The sequence below is a fragment of the Adiantum capillus-veneris genome, chromosome 3, assembly GCF_014529385.1.
Source record: "Adiantum capillus-veneris isolate H3 chromosome 3, ASM1452938v2, whole genome shotgun sequence".
NCBI lineage: Eukaryota > Viridiplantae > Streptophyta > Polypodiopsida > Polypodiales > Pteridaceae > Adiantum > Adiantum capillus-veneris.
In genome coordinates this window covers 152118954-152140858 of record NC_140933.1, presented here as the reverse complement: position 1 = coordinate 152140858, position 21905 = coordinate 152118954, and the positions used below count along the sequence as shown (strand labels likewise).

The 21905-nt window shown below is 44.5% G+C and overlaps 1 protein-coding gene across 2 annotated transcripts in view; it reads left to right on the top strand.

The window, feature by feature from the left end:
* The window catches only part of NRPC2 (nuclear RNA polymerase C2), a 259266-nt gene that overhangs the window by 97456 nt on the left and 139905 nt on the right, over positions 1–21905 (top strand). The window contains exons 14-17 of one of the 2 annotated variants that reach the window (XM_086509417.1): positions 9535–9594; positions 9682–9774; positions 9967–10068; positions 21649–21723. In XM_086509417.1, coding sequence (XP_086365543.1) covers positions 9535–9594; positions 9682–9774; positions 9967–10068; positions 21649–21723 — 330 coding nt within the window. The remainder of the gene's footprint in view (positions 1–9534; positions 9595–9681; positions 9775–9966; positions 10069–21648; positions 21724–21905) is intronic. The other variant, XM_086509418.1, reaches the window with a different exon arrangement.

Sequence of the window (21905 nt, the reverse complement as noted above, 5' to 3'; positions counted from 1 at the left end):
GCAATATCTTGGCCACGTTGTGAGGTAGTAGAACTAATGTTGCCAAGCCCATAACTTCTTTGCCCTTTGCAAACAAATGGACAACTGCATTAGTCCATTGCCAAGGAGATCAGACAGGTTTGATAAAATTTTTCCGTTTACTCAAAATCTTATAAAGACTTGGAGTCAAGAAGGAGAAGAAACAGACGTTCGCTGTTTAGAAGAAGTAAAAGGAGACTATTGCTTAATAGGATTTGGATAGTTCAATTAGGGTTCACGGGCATTGATTGCGCGCATACTAAGGGTTGACAAGGTCAATGAACCTGCAAAAGTGTGAATGTGAATGGAAAACTGTGTGTATACATAAACGATGTGAAGCAGATAGATCTAGTGTCACAAACTGCTGACATGTCAAAGCCCTGAAGAATGGAGCCAACTCGCAGATCCCGGCCAAGGGGGCCTAAACCCTAAGAAGAACAAGCAACAGCAGAAGAAGAAGTCCTACCAACTTATGGGACCTCGTCCGATGGGGCCCAAGTGACATAAAGGAATTAAATTAAAGCTGGACCCTCACACACACAACGTAGAATCTGATGACGTGGCAGCTGCACGGAAAACCCTGATTTTGCGCCAACATGATGACGTGGCAGACTGTACGGATTTCCGCGTTTTGCGTGGACTGTTGACGTGGCAGTTGTACTGATTTCTGTGATTTACGTTGGCTGCTTTTGGATGCTTTTGAGTTTGAAGGCTTTTCATGTAAAACTGCATTTGGGGCCTAGGGCCTTTAAATAAGAGGCCATGGGCTCATTCTCTGGCATGCTTCCTCGAGAAGGTGTAGAGTTTGGAGTACCGGCTTATACCGTGTTGATGCATCATACGAAATAGGGAAAGGGGTGCCAAGGTTTGGGGCCAATGCTCTCTGGGAAGGAATTCTGCCACTCCGTGTCGCGTGTTGTCTCTCTCTCTCTCAGTTCAATTGTTATTGAAGTGCTAAAAGTCTGTTGAATCTGCTCTTTTCTATAAGCACGTGGTGCCCGTCTTATGACAGTGGTATGAGAGCATCAGGCGTGTGCTTTTCTGAAAGCATACTGGTTCTACAAAAGAGCAGACAGAGCAAAAATGAGACTATTGGTATTTTATTTGAAGTATCTTCGGGTCCCGACCTTGGACTTATTAGCCACTCCCACCCTTACTTCATCGTGCGTCGGGCGCGCTCCCGTCTTCACTGCTCACAACCGAAAGGTTTTAAGGATGGTGGCACGACTGCCAAATTTTTCACTTTTTCCGGGGTGAAAGATCGAAAGAAAGCATTGCAGTTCCTACAACAATTCGACGACATCTATGCTTTGGGGAACTATATAGAAGAATCCAAAATTTCTCGAGCAGTGGGATTTCTTAGAGATAATGCGATGGTGTGGTGGAGTTCAATTGGGACACAACCACATGCTCCAAGGACGTGGCAAGCTTTCAAGACACTCTTTGCACGCAGCTATATGACTTCTCTCTTTGAAGTCTGGATTTTGGCAGAGTGGGGCAACTCCAAAATACTTGCCACAGAAATCACATATGACTATAAGCTAAGGTTTCTTGATGTGTACCTTCCGGTGTCTTTTAGGTTCATTCCCTTGAAGGCCCAATGCGAGCGATACATCATTGGATTACCATCACCCTTGCAAGAATATTGCCTATCTAAGCAAGTCTCAACTATGCAAGAGCTTATGGACCATGCCGCGGTCGGCTACAATCTGATGAAGGGAAAGTCGGAGTTTTCTACAGAATTAACTCTGGCTACCGATCAAACCTCTCGGCAACAACGAACAAACTAAGGAAAAAACATCAAATTGGTAGCAAGCAAAGCTCTCGGAGACAACCATACATAGCTCTTGCTAATGATCTGAATGGCAACAAGTGATGTGCATTGCATGACAGACGAGTAGCCTTGAAATTCCTTTTTTGCTTGTAGCACCACTCCAACACAATTGGATGCCACAGTTAGTGCCAAGCTTCTGAGACATGAGGAAGAGAAGCTCTTCTACAAGGATGTCCCAAGGCAGACTACAATAGCAGAAGGCTTCAAATGACGTCCCAAGATTGACTACAATACCATAAGTCTTTAAAAGAATTGAGCTCCTTGCTTCTCCTACCAAAGGCATCAAAAGAGCTGATATAAGTATACATCCTAGGTAAAGCTTAATTGAGGGTGGGTGCTTCAGGTGTGGAGCTCCATCTGTGACCAACTTGGCATCCATGATGCTTGTGTGACACCCTTCGCTTTCCTCTAGTAAGACCTACCACCTTCTGAAAAGGACTAGGGTGTTTGCCTGACACCCTTCGCTTTCCTCTAGTAATAGTTGCTTGACCTACCACCTTCCGAAAACTTGAAAAGACTAGGGTGATTCTTTGAATAGGACGATCACCTCATAAGCTATTACTGCCCTTAAAATCTTCACAAATTTTTCTTTCTATAAAGAGTATCATAAGGTGGTGAGTCCTATTAGTCTTTAGTTTCGTACTTGTTGTTTGTAGTAGCTAGGCAACCAATTATCACCCTTGCAAGGCAATATGTGCGCCTATATACAAAATGTCACAAAGTGATGACGTGGCTACGAACAACAGAAACCCTAATTTCTGCCAAAAACCCTAAAAATCTTGCAAACCCTTATTTCTGCCAGAAACCCTAATTTCCGGAAATCGTGAAGGCGGACTTTTTTTTTTTTTTTTGGTTTTGAGCGACGCAAATCTTGCTTTTTCTCTACGCAATGAGAAAGAGAGAGAGAATGCTTTTGCTTTCAAGTTTTGACTCTCTGTGAGAGAGAGAGAGAGCAATTGCTTTTGATTTGAAGCTTTTGGGGCTCTGCTTTTGGCATCCCTTGTAAACATTTAAATAAGTGGTTTAGGCCTTCACTTCTCAGAGCATCTGGACGCAGAGTCTGAGAGTGAAACCCGACCCACTCTCTTGTCCTTTGAACTGATTAATACAAAAAGAAATACCGAAAGGGGCGCCAGTCTTTGGGGCCAATATCTCTAGGCACGGAACTCCGCCGGGCGAGTGCAAATCTATTGTGATCTGTGAATTGTTTTGAAGTGGTTATTTGGTGCTGTCGCGATTGATTCTTGACTTGGAGTGTCCAAGTCTGTTACAGTGGTATCAGAGCACGGCCGATTTCTCTTTTACGGGAAATCCGATCCCCAATTTTTTTCCCGCGGCACCTATGGCTTCACGCAAGGATCAGTCGACTCCCTCCGCATCTGGAGATGCGGGTAGGGATCATAACGAAGATTCTCACAGAGAGTATGGCTCGCCTCGGCCTACTCAGGCGGAGCAAAGAGAGACGAAGCGTCGTCAATTGATTGGCGATGCAACAAAGATGATGCTCAGTTTTGCGAAGGATCCGAAATTGGCAAAATATATGAGCGAAACTTCTTTTCAGGAAGTGCATGAACAGTGGCAGAAAACCACTACACCACCACTGAAACCCGCTGTCAAGGAAACCTTCTGATCACAAACAGTTTTTAGAGAAGGAATTACAAGAGGTGGTTGATGCACGGATTGCTTAGCTTTTTGACGCGCAAAAGAAAGCCAAAAAGCACGGCAAAAAGCAGAAGAAAAGCACTGACTTCCCAGGATATTTGGGTCGTAAGTCGACATTCGACGAGGCAAAGAAACAGAAGAAGTGTGTTCGCTTTGAAGGAGTACCCAGTTCTTCTTCTTCTTTTGACAGTTCTTCTAGCTCTTCAGATTCGAGCGAAGAAGACAAAAAAAAGGTAAGAAGCGAAGCAAGAAACAAAGCTTCGGAAAGGGCAAGAAAAAGGCAAAGAAGGCTAAATCTCGCCCAGAAAATGACAGTTCTACTGAGGACTCGTCTACAGACAGCTCAGATTCCGATGATGGAAACTTTATGCGAACAAGAAGAATTTTTACAAAGCCAACCAGTATGACTTTCTTGAGGATAAAAGCAAGAAAGTCCGAGAGTTTAAGGAAGGTGGACACTTGATCAAGTTTGATACTTTTTCAGGATACTCAGATGCTTCGAAGGCTTTGTCTTTTATCCAGCAATTTGACATCGCTTTCGCGGGAGGACGCTATTCAGAGCACTCCAAGATTCGGAGAGCTGCCTCTTACTTTAGGGGGAATGCTCGTACTTGGTGGTCCATGCTTCTTTTAAACAAGACTGTGCCAATTAATTGGCTGAAATTTAAGAAGCTTTTTATTTCTTCTTGGTTGACGCAAGAATATGAACGAGATGTACGAGCTGTTTGGAACCATCTTCGGATGACCAGGAACGATACAATCAATGCTTACTGTGAAAGATTCTGGAGCTCTTTTCTACCCGCCTCTTCATTCAAGAAGATCTCGTTCAGAGAACAAATTGAGCAGTTTACCTTCGTTCTACCTACAGAGATCCGAGATCACTGCTTGGAACAGAAGTCAGCTTCTATTAAGGAGTTGATGAGTCATGCGAAGCGGGGCTTTGCCATTCACTGGCAGTCTGACCTACCCCACAGATGAGGCCATGACACAACGAGCCGAACAAACTTCTGGGAATGAAAGTAGAAAGAAAAAGAGCAACCCAGAGAAAAAGGATGCACGACCCAAGCTTATTCCTGAGGAGAGAGCTCGCTTCATCAGAGAGGGGAAGTGCTGTGGATGTGGGGAACATAGACATATCTCCGCGAAGTGCCCTAAAAAGGCACAGAAAGAACAGAATGATAAAGACGACGACAGCCCAGACAGTTCGAGAGCAGCTGAGGAACGTGGCAGAAAAGGCAGATAGAAAAGCAGAACTGGTACCACATGGAGTGGGACTTGCACCGAATCTAATGAATGAAAGTACAAACTTTGCCGCTTTTGGGGCAAAGTGAAGGATCAGGAAGCTCTTTTGAAGGAGCCAAGGCAAACTTCTTTTCACTTGGAATTGGCGGCTCGATTTGGAATTACACTCGACAGACGGACGCCACAGGCGGAGGTAGTTCGACTGGCACCCGGATGGGATGTTGCCATTACACCGAGCATTGGCAAAATTTGTTTGCAATGACAGGGGTGTATAGGGAACGCGATTGACGTTCTACTTAGGATCCCTTGGTACCACAAGAGCTACGCCGTGGTTGACTACCGGGCCGAGAAAGCGACTTTGATAAATGAAGGGCTTAGAGATTGTACTTGATGAACTTCAGTTTCTTACTCATTCTTTTGGGAGAGAACTGAACGATGGATAAAGGTTGAATATGTTTTGACCTGATCAAAAGAACGCCAAGATTTTTCTCCACACTCATGCCGATTGATTTTTAGAGGGCATGAAGATCAAACCATTGATCTGATACCTGGAAGCATGCCACCGAACCGGCCACCTTACCGTGTGAGCTGAGTACAGAATGAAAAGATTATGAACCCAGTAAAAGACCTCTTGGAAAAGGGTCTTGTCCAGCATAGTACTTCTTCGTATTGCTCTCCACTGTTGTTGGATTTGAAGAAAGACAGATCTTGGAGAATGTGCATCGATTATAGAGCTCTCAACAAAATCACCATCAAGAACAAATGTTTGATTCTTAGGATCGATGATATACTTGACAGGGAGATCCTCGTGCTTTAGCAGGATTGACTTGAAGAGTGGATATCATCAGATCCGAATCGCGTCGGGAGACGTCTACAAGACAGCCTTTCGGACGACTTTTGGGTTATTTGAGTTTGAGGTGATGCCTTTTGGCTTAACCAATGCTCCTGCGACATTTAACCGGATGATGGACATGATTTTTCAAGAGTACAGGCTATTTGTTGGCACTTTCTTTGATGATATCATTGTTTTCTCCAAGAATGAAGCAAAACACATAGATCATATGCTTCAGAGATACATTTTTTTTGGGACAGTTTGTCTCAGCAACAGGAGTGCAAATGGATCCGGCCAAGATAGACACTGTTCGTGATTGGCCCGATTGAAAGAATGTCCATGAAGTTGAATGCTTCTTGGGACTGTGTTCGTACTACAGACGGTTCATTTGAAAGTTTGCAGAGGTTGCTTCCCCTTTGCATATCTTGATACAGAAAGGAGTCCCTTTCTCGTGGGGATCCACAGAGGTGACTGCCTTTCAGACATTGAAAGAGAAATTGACTACAGGACCAGATTTGACTTTGCCGGACTTGCAGAAGTCATTTGAAGTATTTTGTGATGCTTATGGTCGTAGTCTGGGTGCGGTCTTGATGCAAGAAGGCCATGTCATTGCTTACGAGAGTCGATTGTTCTCTAGGCCGGGGATGACAACACAGATTTATGAGAAAGAGCTTTTGGTGGTTTTCCATGCTCTTACTCAGTGGCGGCATTACCTACTCGGAGTGGATTTTACTGTCTTTACAGACCATCAGAGTTTGCGCTACTTCTTTCCACAGAAGCAGCTTTCGGAAAAGCAGATGCGGTGGGCGAACATCTTGTCACAGTTTCACTTCTAGATTGTCCATGTGCAGGGACAAAAGAATGTGGTGGCAGATGTTTTGTCTCAGAAGCCGTTGGTTCTGGCTATTTCCGCGATACATCATAGGAGCTTCGAGGATATGGTCGATCATTATGCCACATATACAGATTTTGTAGTTATTTTCACACGGATACGGGATGGGGAGACAATAGCCGTATGCTTCCTTCGGGAAGGCTACTTGATGAGAAAAACCATGTTGTGCGTTACACAGCCGTTGAGGGAAAAGGTTATGACTGAATGCCACTATCCACCTTTTACGGGTCACCGCAGCATTGCTACCACCATGAAAGGGGTAGAGAGATACTTCTTTTGGCCGAGACTCAAAAATGATGTGGAAGAGTTTGTGCGCAGTTGCTTAGTATGCCAGAAGGTCAAGTTTGACAGGAATAAGGCACAGGGATTGTTACAGCCTTTACCCATACCCACCCGCCCCTGGGAAATTATTGCAATGGATTTCAATTTTTATCTCCCGAGAACACAAAATGATCACGATGATTTTCCGATTACATGGCACGTTTGGGACGATTGTCTTCGACAGAGACCGGAGATTTATGAGTTTGTTTTGGAAGGCAAATTTGAGAGAACATTGGCACGCAGTTGCAGTTCTCGTCATCGTTCCACTTGCAAACTGACGGGCAATCTGAGATTGCCAATTCAGTGGTTTTAGATTTATTGAAGTCTTGTATCTCGGATCAGAAGACTCAATGGGAAAAGAACTTACCTTTGGTGGAATTTGCCTACAATAACACGATACACTCTTTGACGGGGAAGACGCCATTTGAGATTGTTGAAAGTGCTGAGAAGGTTCCATCCTTCGTGAGCACGACAGATTAGATATTTGAAGTGGATGAATATTCGCGAGATTTGGATACGGCTTTTGCCAAGGTTCACGAGACTTTGCAGAAGTCTCAAGAATGATAGAAAAAGGCAGTGGATCGCCATCGTCGTGACTTGAAACTGAAGGAGGATGATTGGGTACTCTTACGTTTTGAGAAGGCACGCCTACGAAAGAAAAAGGAAAAGGAGAGGCTCTTTCCAAAGCTTAGTATGCGATACTACGGACCTTTCCAGATAACTGAAAAGATAAATGATGTCTCCTTCCGATTGAAACTGCCAGATACTTGGAGGATTCACAATGCATTGCATGTGAGTCTCTTGAAACCTGTTAAGGGTGATGTGCTTGATGATGGGGAGCCTGATGAGCAACCCGAAGTCGAAGAAAACGAGGAGATCCTTGTTCCTGAACAGATTTGGCACATAAGGATACGAAGACTAAAGGTAAAGTCCGAAGGCGGTTTTTGGTTAAGTTCAAGGACTTTCCTGCATTTGATGCAAAGTGGATGGAGGAGGAGGACTTGGCAGATACTCCTCGGATTGTGAAACTTTACCTCGATGTTTTGGTTTAGCATAGTCTACTCCAAACGGAACCCAGAAATTCAGCTTGGCCGAAGATCTGGTGCAGTGGGATGCACAAGAGGGGAGCTACTCCGCTCCTTTGTCAACAGATGCCTTGATTTTGATACTAAAGTCACTGATGTCTCTTTGAGCTTCAGGGATACTGAGAGCTGATAGTATTCTGCTGGATGACTTTATAAAATGGAATTCCTGATAATGATACTGATTTGTTCTTGACTTCTTTTGAGTGCAGGAACTGATAGACCAAATGACTGCAACATTTTGGTTTGATTGATCTTGAATAGACGTGGTTGCAATAGGGGTTAGTCAATTGGACATCGATGAGGTCCCGATTGGACCTAGATGTGATTGCTAGCTACATTGCCGATAAATCATGGTTTAAGATCTGAATGAATGTTGAATGTCATGTGATGTCCTGTGATGTCTGGTGATCCTGTGATGTCGTGTGATGTGACTGTCGATTTTGTACATGTGCTAGACGTGTGTTCCTAGTACGTAGGTACTAAGAATCAGTGTCTGCTAAGACGGTTTATGGCTTTTGTCGGTTTTGCAGGCGTAATCGCGGTCGATTACAATGCTTTCAAGAGGGGGGTATGTCACAAAGTGATGATGTGGCTACGGACAGCAGAAACCCTAATTTTTGCGAGAAACCCTAAAATTCTTGCAAACCTTGCCAAAAACCCTAATTTCCGGAAATCGCGGAGGCGATTTTTTTTTTTTTTTTTTGGTTGGTTTTGAGCGGCGCAAATCTTGCTTTTTCTCTATGCAATGAGAAAGAGAGAGAGAATGCTTTTGCTTTCAAGTTTCGACTCTCTGTGAGAGAGAGAGAGAGCAGTTGCTTTTGATTTGAAGCTTTTGGGGCTCTGCTTTTGGCATCCCTTGTAAACATTTAAATAAGTGGTTTGGGCCTTCACTTCTCAGAGTATCTGGACGCAAAGTTTGAGAGTGAAACCCGACCCACTCTCTTGTACTTTGAACTGATTAATACAAAAAGAAATACCGAAAGGGACGCCAGTCTTTGGGGCCAATATCTCTAGGCACGGAACTCCGCCAGGCCAGTGCAAATCTATTGTGATCTGTGAATTGTTTTGAAGTGGTTATTTGGTGCTGTCGCGATTGATTCTTGACTTGGGAGTGTCCAAGTCTATTACACAAAAGCTATGGAGGTGGTGAATACATGCAAGTGATAGGGTGGATGCAACTAGTGCTGTTTGGGACACATTGCAGAAGAGACCACCGCCAACAAAAAGCGAAGGTAGGGCGCATGGCATCTCACTGCCGGTGCCTGTGCAAATCCCCATGGGGAAAGAGCTGAGAGGCTATGGGTGGCGCTACTGCCATTATTACTAGCATTGACGCTTGTGGATGGGTACCAGTAGTGGGGAACAAATCGACAGCCATGGTGGCCAATCTAAAATGATGATGTAGGATACCTTAGAGTAGAGTTGGATATCCCAATTTTCAAATATGTTGCGGGTTGGGAAGAGAGAGAAAGAGGGGGGGGGGGGGGGGGGGGGTGGTGTATTTAGGGATAGCTAAACTATTGTATGTCTTTTGCTATGCAAATGCCTTTTATGATTTTTTTTTATATCAATCATGTTTGCCTCTGCTCGGTTTTATGATTGCCCGAAAAGTTTTGCTCGGAGTTTGAAATTCCCCATTGCATGCTAGGATTATGTTGGCAACAAACGTCTTGAGTTGGCTGGACAGTTGTTGGCTTTACTCTTTGAGGTATGAACCATAGTGCCTACTATGAATGATTTTTTATTTATTTTAATCTTGGTCACTAAATTAAGTATGCTGTGATGCGTTTTTCAGGATCTATTCAAACGAATGAATACAGAAATTAAACGTTTGGTGGATTCTACTTTTGCAAAACCAAACAGATCGACAGTGTTCGACGTTGCCAAGGTCTTTATGTTTTAGTTTCTGATGTTGTGATCTTTAAAAAGGTATAACGAAGGACTATATGAAAGAAACTTAACGTGGGAAAGTTAATAATCAAGTCTTCTCTTGTCTTAAAAAGGTATAATGAAGGACTATATGAAAGAAACTTAACGTGGGAAAGTTAATAATCAAGTCTTCTCTTGTCTGTCCTTTCAGGTTATTAGACCTGATATGTTGTCGCAAGGTTTGGAGCATGCAATCTCAAGCGGTAATTGGACTGTTAAAAGGTTTAGGATGGAACGAAAAGGTGTAACTCAGGTAGAAACTTGATCAATTCAATTTTTTTTTATTTTTTTTGGTCTTTAATAGTATAGAGAAAAGATCTTTCTAGAACTAATCAAATGCCCAAATATTTAAGATGTTTTTGTACAAGATAAGGGGCACTAGGAGGCTCTCCCAATATACAAATGCCTCAAAAGGCTATGTCTTGAATGGTAGGTGGGAAAAGCCACACACGGATGGCTTTTATTTCGGCTGGAGTGAGCCACTCTGTCCAAAAAGAAGGGAGCAATGGGCCTGGTACTGATAAAAGCCTACTGTTGTCACTGTATGCTGTTTGAGCTACCTCGTTGGTGATCATACGGAGCCCGTAAGGTGTCAACCAACATATATATAAGTACATGCAAAATATTCAACCCTCCAAAATGCTTAGGGGAGCACTGGTTGTTTCATTGAAAGAAATCACAAGGCTTTCTTAGCATGCTTATTTTGCACGAAAAAAATCTAAGACTTTTGACATGAAAGCATACATAGAGCTAGTTGACCAATGCAACAAAGGAAAAAAGAGATGAATGTAGGCAATCAAAACAGATTGCACAATCCGCAAACGAACATGTGAAGGCTAAGTGGAAGCACCCGCTCCACTTGCTAAGAAGAAGTGACATAGCAGGCCGAAGGATATCTGTAGGCCTCATAATTTGTCCAGGCTTCGAAGAAGCAAGCCAATTGTTAACGTTCAAGGTAAGCAACTCTACTTTTCGAAATTTGATATGTAGGCCTGTCGCAAGAGCATACAGATCGAAGGCGTTCGTAGTCATCCATACGTGAGAGGGACCATTACGAGGCATAAACTAGAGTCATCAACATAGACTTCTTAGTACCAGAAGGTAAAACTAGCCCATGTAATTGATTTGTATCAGGCGAATTATCAATGTAAAGTAGTAAGAGAAGAGAGGCAATTGCAATTAGTGCACTCAAAGGATGGCCTTGACGCACCGAACGTCCAAGAGACCGAGTATCGGCAAAGATCACCATCAATAATGGCTATAATGACACTCATACAGCCCATATTCCGAACCCTTATAGGATTGGCAATATATTTTGTGATATGTTGACGGGTGTAAAGACATACTAAAACGGATGCTAGTGATCACATAAAGCTCCTTTGATAAGATTAACCAACATTTTAGCCAAAATTTTGTAAATGAAGGCGTAAGTGATGGGCTACCAATGTGCAAAAACCTACATAATACTTGTTTAGGTAAGAGTAACAAATACCCCTCTTTTTGCAAGCGTGGCAGAACCTGCGTCTCCAAAGCTTTGTTCAACTGGCAGAGTAAAGGCCTTTTCTAAAAATCCCTTAAGTGCACAAAAAACTCCACGTCCTCTCCACTAGAGGCTTCCCGTCCATCCAAGTCCAAAATATTTCTATTCACGTCTTTACAGGGTAATGGAGGAGAGACAAAAATCTTACGAAAATGAGCATGAAAAGCAACTAAACAATTCAATTTTGGAGGAAGTCCATTGGAACCAGCTAGTACACAGTGGAGGGCGATACTAATTTCATTACCTATTGCTTTCACACAAAGGATGAAGGGAGAACACAGATGCAACCAGCAACTAGATTGTCACTGCGCACATGAAGATTGACACCTTGTAGGCCCCAAAAACTGGCGCCCCTTTTGGTATTTCTCTATTCAATTGAAAACAAACAATCTGAACACTTAGATCAAACTCCCACCAAGCTCTCAAAACCTGTGCAGGACTGAAATTGCAGGTTTTTGACCCAATTTCGGCACTGTAATGGCGCCAGAATCTCTGTATGTTAAAAGTACAAGTCTAGGATGGATTCCCTTGCAGTTTAGAAGCTTTCCTGTGAGCTGTAAGTAAATTTCAGTGTGCTGTAATTTCCTGTTTTGGCCACTAACAGGTGCCCAAACTCATGTATAACCACCCCAAGGCTTCCCCGAAGCTTCCGAGGTGTTATCTTGGAGTTTAAGTGCAAAACCTTGAACCTGCAAATAAATTCAGCAAGCTGAAATTCTCTGTTTTGGATGGCTTTGAGCGGGGAAAATATGTCTATGAGTGTCTTGGGAGCTCCCGCACGCAATGGGACACTTCCCCTTTGATGTGGACAAGTTTTCATCGAGAAAACTCTCCTATTTTGCAATCTGTCACGATGGAATTGTACGTACCTGCAGGGGATTAGCAATTATCTAATCCGGTTCTTGTTCAGAAGGCTCTTGCCTTGGCAAACGCGCCTAAAACCCACAAGACTGTACATAGTCATCTGAGGAGCCCCACTAGTGGGGCATTACCATATGTGTAAAGGGGAGAGAGATGCGTGAGAGTGGAATCATTGCGCTACATGAGACAAGGGAGAAGGAAAGCTTTACATTAAAGCTTCAAACCTGATAATCCACTCACAAAAAAGCCAAAAACAGCCCCCATTCTCATTGCGGGTGCCCAAGCTGGGCTTGTGCTTTTGGGTAGTGAGTTGTCAAGCAGATTAGTCTCCTGCTGATAGTTTTCTCCTTATGGTTGAGTTTTGTAACCCCTCCCAACCTATAAAGTTGTTAGTGACTTGCCACGTGGCCCAGATTCATCATAATTCAGTGCTAACTAGCTCAACCAATCACCTACTAACCGACCTAGATTCTCGATGTGAGAAACCCGTTTGGCTGTAGTTGTTTCACACTCTCCAGGAAAACAAGCAAAAATAAAGTAAAATAAAATATGTAATACATATTTAAAGAAGGCAAGAGGAAAAATACACCTCCTGGTGACATCCATTCCCCCTGTTAAAACCCATGTAAAGAGCTTGACATGTAGATTTTGCAAATTACACATGTTCTCGATTACAACCAACAAAGGAGAGACAATGCTAGGAACTCGGGCCACATAAACAACCACAAACTAGGAAAATGCACATTTGGGACAGAGGCCGAGTAAAAAAAAAACAAAACATTAAGGATGATGAGCAGAAGCTTGCATGGAATAATAGAAGATTGTGTGCTATGGGAGAATGCGTAAGTAAGAACCCCTTGTCTTACATGTAACCCTAAATCTAATGCTGAAGCGCCACATATGAAATTATACCATGAAACTCTTTCACCAGCAAGCACGTGATTTTGAGAGAGAATTATCAAAATCATCGCCCAAATCGGCATTGTGCAACTGGGGATAAGATATAAGCATTTTTCACAATCAAGCACAATCACTAGAGGAAATATAATCATGAAAACGAATGCGGAGGACTACACAGCATCGATGGAGGCTACATCAGAGGATTCGGATCACTCTGGCCCGACATGCACGACGCCCGGTCAGGCTATTGACCATGGAGGAGATTGATGAGATCCGTCAGCGACCGATGTTGGATCTTTTGTGATTTAGCTATCCCACCTAGCTGCTTAGCTCACACCTAGCAGTTTAGGATTCCATAGTATATATTTATTTTGTCATTTTTGTTACTCTGACTTTGTATTGGATCCACCACATTGTAACTTTCTGGTCTCATAGGTCACTTTGCCTTTTGAAGACGTTAATATAACATTTCATTTCATTTCATTTCTCTCTCTCTCTCTCTCAGCTATCAATACTAGAGATGTCTTGGATTGTATCTACTTTGAGTTACACAAACACAAAGATAGTTTACTGATGGAGAGAGACAATCCCAGAGACAAATTATTGATTTCTTCACACCAAACACTGGTCAGAGAGAGGAGTAGCCACCATTGCAAAGCTCAGCTCATACTCACACCCACGGTACTCTCATTGACCGAGCATGGAGCTAGGAAGTAGGGGAGGCCCACGATTGAGGAGAGGAGCTTCACAACATCGATAGAGACTACAACAAAGGATTCGAGTCATGCTATCTCGACATCTAGAGTACAGTTGAGGATGGATTCATCACCCATTGTATCCCTCTCTTGTCTTGGGCCCCAATTGTATAAGTGCTCACACATACCCCACACGGTTCCAATTAGGAACACTTCTAGATTCAATTTAGTATCTCTTTTTTTGTACTCAGACATGGTATTAGATTCACCAGTATGTAACAGATTGGTCTCATATGTCATTTTGGCCTTTTGAAGACGTTAACATATCATTTCATCTCTCTCTCTCTCTCACACATGTGCTTTTTTCACCGCTGAGATGGTGGAGAAGGCCATTGAGAGGATGGGGACTGGGAGAGCATATGATCATGATGGCTTGGTGGCTGAGCATTTCATGCATGCCAAAGATCTACTAGCAGAGCTTCTAGGAGTCATGTTTAACCCTGTGCCATGTGTGAGGGCTTGCCTGATACTTGGAGCCTATCTATGATTGTACCTATCTTCAAATCAGGAGACCCTATGGAGCCTGGGAATTATCGCACTATCATGATTGGACACACATTGGCACGGTTGTACGCATCCATTCTTGAGCAGCAGTGAGTAGATGGGCAGAGAGAGAGGAAGTGCGTGTAGCTAAACAGGCAGGGCTCAAGAGAGGTTTTTCTACTCTTGACCATATCTTGACACTCAGGGCCATCATCTAGGAGGGCAGATCCCGTGGGAGACGGATCTATTGTAGCTTTGTGGACTTCCAAGCATTTGACACAGTATATAGAGCTAGATTGATGCGCAGATTACAGGAGATGGGAGTACCCACAGAGCTCATTTGGGGGATCATGGCATTGTACACATCAGTAGTAGGGCATGTACGCACCTCAAGAGGGTCTATCTACACCGGTTCACTCCACTATTGGGGTGAAGCAGGGTTGCCCGCTCTCTCCTACTCTATTTGGTATGTATGTGGATGAGGTTTCCGACGACATTGAAAGAGATGGGGATAGAGGCACACCGCTGGCAGAAACATGGATTCCGCTATTGTTATATGTTGATGATATTGTGTTGATCTCCACTCTCCGGAGGGGATGCAACGTCACTTGGATGCTTTGCATAGGTTTGCCCATTGAAAGTGATTTGTCTGTCAACCTTGGTAAAACCAAGGTCATGGTATTTAATACCACCCCACAGTGGATCAGGAGGTTAGCGCCCGCATTCACATAGGGCCAGGAGATGGTGGAGTATACAGATGCTTACACTTACCTTGGAGTGGTTTTTAGTGGACCAGCATTTTCATTGAGGAGAGCAGCAAGAACTAGATTGACCAAAGCCCATTCGGCATTGGGTAGATTGGAGAGGATGTGTTCACAGGTTCAGTTTCAGGAAGCTCGGACAAAGCTCTAGCTCTTTGACACTTTGGTGGCTTTTGCATTGCTCTATTTAGCTGAGATCTGGGGGCCTTCATTGGATTATCACGGGAGGACAGGTCGCATTGATGGATGAAGGGACATGGAGAAGCCCCTTGTCTCTATAATCTCGCGGCTCATTAGAGCCAAGGCTTCAGTACCACGTGCGCCATTATTCGAGCAGAGCAAGAACCCCCCCCCGCACTAGTGGTGGAGGCGCTCACCAGATCTGTCTCCTTCATACACTGCATGTGGGAACTTCCCAGAGATAGATATGCCCGCCTTGCACTTGAGTCCTCTCGACAGTTTCCATGCAGGGAGATACAACATGTTGGTATGGGGAGATGACATCATGGTTCCAGGCGCATGGGTTCAATATAGACAGATTGCCCCCTTTCCAGTACTTACTGGGCACCCTCCCTGACTCTTACTTAATCGGAGATCACCATGCTCATCCGCCGGGTTCTGACTCAGCTAGACACCAGGAGGACATGGATACAGCCAGCACAAGAGCTGGGCACGAAGATGGCTTTCTACAACGAGCATCTTCTCCAGCTTACGGCGGACCGTTTTGTGACGAGGCCCAGATACATGGACACCCACTTGTCTCATGTGATACTGTGTGCTATTGGCCAGATACGCACATCTTCACACTAGCTGCGGATCGAGACTGGGAGATACAACGGAGTACCAGCAAAGACCAGGACATTCCCCCTATGTGACATGGAGCCCGAGACAGAGTTACACTACACATGCCACTGCCCCGTCTACTACGAGATACGAGGCCGCTTCCATTGCTTGTTCAGAGAGGGCTTTGGACCACTCTCCAAAGTCATGAGGTACGAGGATCAGAGGTGCTTGGGTTTGTTTCTGCTCGAGCTGCTCAAACAGAGAGAGAGCGTGATGAGAGGAGAGGGCAGCCAGTCTCAAAGACACATCACAGACTTCTTTAGAGCAGACACTGGACACCCGGAGGAGCTACTACCACAACAGATCTTGTCGCCTCACACCTGAGGCACACTGATCGACTGAGCGACTGAGTTGGGGAGATCCAGATGCCCATGACTGTGGAGGATTACGCATCATCGACGGAGGCTACATTAGAGGATTCGGATCACTTTGGCCCAACATGCACGACCCTCTGTCAGACTGCTGACCATGGAGGAGATTGATGAGATCCGCCAGCGACCAATGCTGGATCTCTTGTGACTTGTGATTTAGCAATCCCGGCTAGTTGCTTAGTTCACACCTACCAGCTTAGAATTTCTTAGTATTTGTATTTTATCATTTTGTCATTTCATTTTGTTACTTTGACTTTGTATCAGATCCACCACATTGTAACGCTCTGGTCTCATAGGTCATTTTGGCCTTTTGAAGACGTTAATATAACATCTCATTTCATTTCATCTCTCTCTCTCTCTCTCTCTCTCTCTCTCTCTCTCTCACGCGCTTCCCATCCATGGAGGCAAAGAAGGACTTCTTGAAGAAGTGTCCTACACTTATCCACAGGAGGTCATCGCCCTTCATAGGCTCCACCTTCCCTTCATTGCTCAACATATATGGAGTGATGGCAACGTGTTTGACCAATATATACGTTGTCCCTATACTCTCATTGGCACATATTGGACATTTTCATTGTATTTTAGTCAATAATAGCACTCATTGCTCTCGTGGTTCATTCATTTTCCTTTAAGAAAACGGGCATATTTCTTGAAGATGATCTCACACTCACATAGCTTGCTCATATGAAAGAAGTGATGCCCGAGATAATGACAGCTCAAGAGAAAGGGAAAGTGGCCTTCTACAAGGATGGACAAGTGGTTATACTGGAGAAGCGTCCTCCATGACGGTGCGAGACCTGTGGGACCACACTCAGAGTGGCTACATGGAAATGTAATGGATCTTTGCGCCTTGATGTAAGGGCATTTGAGGATAGTTGCACAGGGAGAGACATCATTTTCTACTCTTAGACGCATCAGGCCCCGTGGCAGTCCATGCCCCATGTGAGCGGATACAGATGGGAGACAACTTGGAGACATGAGACTCGATCAGAGCACAGAGGACGAGATTCAGTAGGAGTGGCAGTCTTATTCAGGGAGGAGCTACAGTCTTTGATACATATCGCTCGGAGGGATGAGCATGCTAGGTACATGTGGGTGAGACTGAAGGCAGAGACGGGCAGATATCTCTACATCGCTATTTTCTATTTCCCTCCTAGTACTTCAGTATATGCATCATCTAGAGGACAGTCCCCCTTCTCTATTTTGGATGATGATATATGGGAGTTTTCCAAAGATGGCGACATTATTATCTTGGGGGATTTCGATTCTAGAACTGCCCATCACCAAACAGTATTTTATGATACCTCAGAGGAGTTGATGCGAGAGCTTGATATTACATAAATGGGCCTGTCTAGATTATTACAGGATGAGGAGCACACTGAGTATGGCAGTATGGCAAATACTTGATCAATATGGGGATTGCACATGGATTGGCCATTTTGAATGGCCTACAGAAATTCACTGCAAAGCAGGTGGTTTTACATGCTTTCCACATCGGCATGGCGCTAGTACAATGGATTATGTTATGGCTCCGCTAGGACTCATTCCTTTCTTTCAGGATTTCATGGTGGGAACTAGGCTAGTTGGGGTAGCAGTCGATCATGCTATCTTGTCTTTCACTCTATCGTTCGAATTCAACATAGCTCCATTGGGAGAGGCCTCCACACGTACTCGGTATACCTTCCCGAGGGAGACGAATCCCGTGTACATTGATGAGATATATAGGAAGCTATGCACTTGGGAGCCAGGACGACCACCAGATGAGCTCACCCAGATTCTGACAGAGAGGCTCCACAATGCAGTCAGAGGCATATCCCCACAGCCAGCCTACAGGCAGACGATCTGGGAGCATGCCTCAGAACAGTTGGTATGATGAGGAGTGTAGAGAAACGAGGATCAGATTACAGAGAGAGGTGCTCATGGGTACTACTACACACACACAGCCAATCACGGATTATCTTTCGCCGCCTAGTGGGACGAAAGAAGAGGGCTTACCTATCTCAACTAGAGCGTGATCTCTATCAGCTGTTTATGAGTTAGGACGCTAGTGAGGCATGGAGGCTTTTCAATGAGCACTCTCCACCGCCAGCCATCACTTCCACAGAGACATGGGGGGACTATGCTACATCTCTCTATACAGCATCGGAGCAACCACCTTTGCTTGACCCTCCAGAGGCATGCCCAGAAACATGTACTTTCTTTACTTCTGAGAGGGTAAGGAAAGCCATTGACAAGATGAAGACAGGAAGACCACAGGATTATGATGGTCTGTTAGCAGAGCACTTTATTCATGCGTGAGATATGGTTGCAGAGCGTCTTGCTATGATGTTTAATAGACCCATGTACGAGGGTTTCCGTGAGACTTGGAGTATGTCCACTATTGTGCCTATCTTCAAGTCGGGAGATCCTATGCTTCCTAGGAATTGCCGAACCATTATGGTTGGTCACACTCTGGCTAGGCTATATGCATCAATTCTTGAGCATGAGTTGAGTGGATGGGCAGAGAGAGAGGGCATATGGGCAACAAGACAGGCAAGGTTTATGAGAGGTTTCTCCACTCTTGACCAGATTTTGATACACAGAGCCATTATTGAGGGTAGACACCATGGCAGGAGGATATATTGTAGCTTTGTGGATTTCCACAAAGCCTTTGATGCAGTGCCACGAGCCAGACTCAGATGCAGATTGCAAGACATGGGGGTGCCCACAGAGCTGATTTGGGGGATCTTAGCTTTATACAGGACAATGGTAGGACAGGTACGCACTACTCAGGGCATGTCGGACATGGTTTACTCCACCATTGGGGTGAAGTAGGGTTGTCCCCTATCTCCGACTCTCTTTGGGGTATATGTAGATGAGTTTTCAGATTATGTATAGGCAGAGGGTAATAGGGGTGCTCAGTTGATCTCAGATTCTCCAGAGGGATGCAACGTCATTTGGATGCATTGCATGTATTTGCACGGGACAGTGGATTGTTTGTGAACCTTGGTAAGACCAAGGTAATGGTGTTTAACACCACGGCACAGTGGGTAAGGAGGTCCGCCCCCACTTTTACATATCGTCGAGAGACTGTGGAGTATGCAGATACATACACTTATCTTGGGGCGGTTTTCAGTGGTCCAGTATTTTTCCTGAGGTGTGCAGCAGATACGCGATTGACCAAAGCCTATGCAGCGTTGGGGAGACTTGAGAGGATATGTTCGTAGGTTCAGTTCCAGGAACCTTGGACAAAGCTTTGGCTCTTTGACACTTTGGTCACTTCGGCCATGCTGTACGGAGTGGAGATATGGGGCCCCTCAGTTGATCATCATAGCAGAGCTGGCAGTACTGATGGATGGAGATGTATGGAGAAGCCCTTGGTGTCTATGATTTCTCGGATGATTAGGGCCAAGGCCTCAGTACCACATGACATTATTAGGGCGGAGCTCGCTGCTCCTTCAGTGGTATCGGAGGCACTCACTCGATCGGTTTCAGTTATGCATAGCACTTGGGCTCTCCCAACAGACAGATATGCTAGCACTAGAGTCTTGGCGACAGCTGGCATTGCAGGGAGATAGATTATGCTGGTATGCAGAGATGGCATCTTGGTTTCAGTTACATGGCTTTAGTATGGATCGGCTACCCCCATTTCAGTACTCTTTGGATGCACCATGCATTTCCCTCACTAGGGTGGAGATTACCAGCCTCATTAGATAGGACTTGATTCAGTTGGATACGAAGAGGACATGTATACAACCTAGGCATGAGCTAGGTACGAAGATGAATTTCTATAGAGAGCATCTTCTCCAACTCACGGAGGATGGTTTTGTGATCAGATCAGGATACATGGACATTCATCTATCCCAACGGATACGATGTGCTATTGGTCAGATACGCACATCCTCACATCAGCTAGAGATCGAGACAGGCAGATTTAGAGGAGTACCCGCTGAGTGCAGGATTTGCCAGGTGTGCCAGATAGAGCCAGAGACAGAGCTACAATAACATATGTCACTGCCCAGTACACTATGAGATACAAGGCGGCTTTCACTCTCTATTTAGAGAGGGCCACTTTCTAGAGTCATGAGATACCAGGATCAAAGATGCCTCGGATTATACTTACTGGAGATTCGCAAACACAGAGAGAACCTCTTCAAGAGGGGCACAATGAGAAAGATCCAGCAACAGCGGAAGATTACAGATTTCTTTCAGTCACAGACAGAGGAGTCGGAGCAGCCCCAACAGCATAACAACACCAGAGGCACCAGAGGCATACTGCTTGATCGGGCGATAGAGTAGGTGCGGTCCTGTCGCTCACGGATGAGGGGGCCCTCTCGACATCGACGCAGACTGCGACAGAGGAACCATACCATACTGGCACGACATTAGAGCCGTCCTAATAGAGTGCCTACCTTGGAGGACATTGAATTTATATAGCCTTTTGGATACTGATGTATATGTATATGACTGTCAGAGAGCTCCATTGTATCAGCTCACCCTTTGTATTCCCCTTGTATCAGCTTTTACCCCACCCCTACCCACTATTTTCTTTTCAGTTCTTTGTACTTTTTGTACCCAGACCTGGTATTAGATTCACTACATGTAACCTTTTGGTCTCATAGGTTATTTTGGCCTTTTGAAGACGTTAATATTACATTACATTTCATTTCATTTCATTTCATTTCTCTCTCTCTCTCTCTCTCTCTCTCTCTCTCTCTCTCTCTCTCTCTCTCTCTCTCTCGTTCAACTCTCGTTGGAGAGATCTTTGAGGTCTCTTGGGATAGTTTCCTAGGACGTTAAAAATTCTCTCTCTCTCTCTCTCTCTCTCTCTCTCTCTCTCTCTCTCTCTCTCATATACCATATATCTTGTGTCCTATCATGATATTCCATGAATCACCCCCTATCACATGACCACATTTTGTTACTTCGTACTTTTGTCCTTGCCCTATAGATGGAGGACACACACATGTATGTTTTATTTGTCTCATAGGCTGCCTACGCCCTCTAATAGACGTAAAAAGATTGCGTGCGTGTGTGTGTGTGGGGGGGGGGGGATTATAGAAATGCAATGTATGCATATATGAGGAAAGAGCTGGACAAAGAGATCCTCGGTAAGTGTGATGAGATGTACATGGCACTAAAAGCCCCAGTTGTAAATACAGATTGCTTTCAAGCCAAAATGTAAATAACAAATGCCAGAGCATCAGTTGTAACCCTGGTGAGTGGGCACTCTCGAATAAGGAAATGGTTCGGAAATTTTGAACGCCCTTTAGGAGGATTTTTACCATTGGCCTTTTTTTTAGTTTATTACCTCTGGCTCAGTTTTAACATTGTTTACAGTTTTTCAGTTTATTGCTTTTGGGCAAGCTCATGGGCTACAGGCTGAATTGTATTACCGCTCTGTACTTCTGTGAGGTCAGTCTCATTTTGAGCATCTCAAGAGGTATCCAGGAATAGAAATCAGTGCAGTTTTCATGTTTCCTTTAGCTTTGGTGCTTGGTGGGATGCAATACTGTCCACAATTTTTCAGGAAAGACTCTGGTTTTATAACAAAGTCTACATTCTTTCTGGGTTCTCAGTTTGTGGAATGTGTAGGT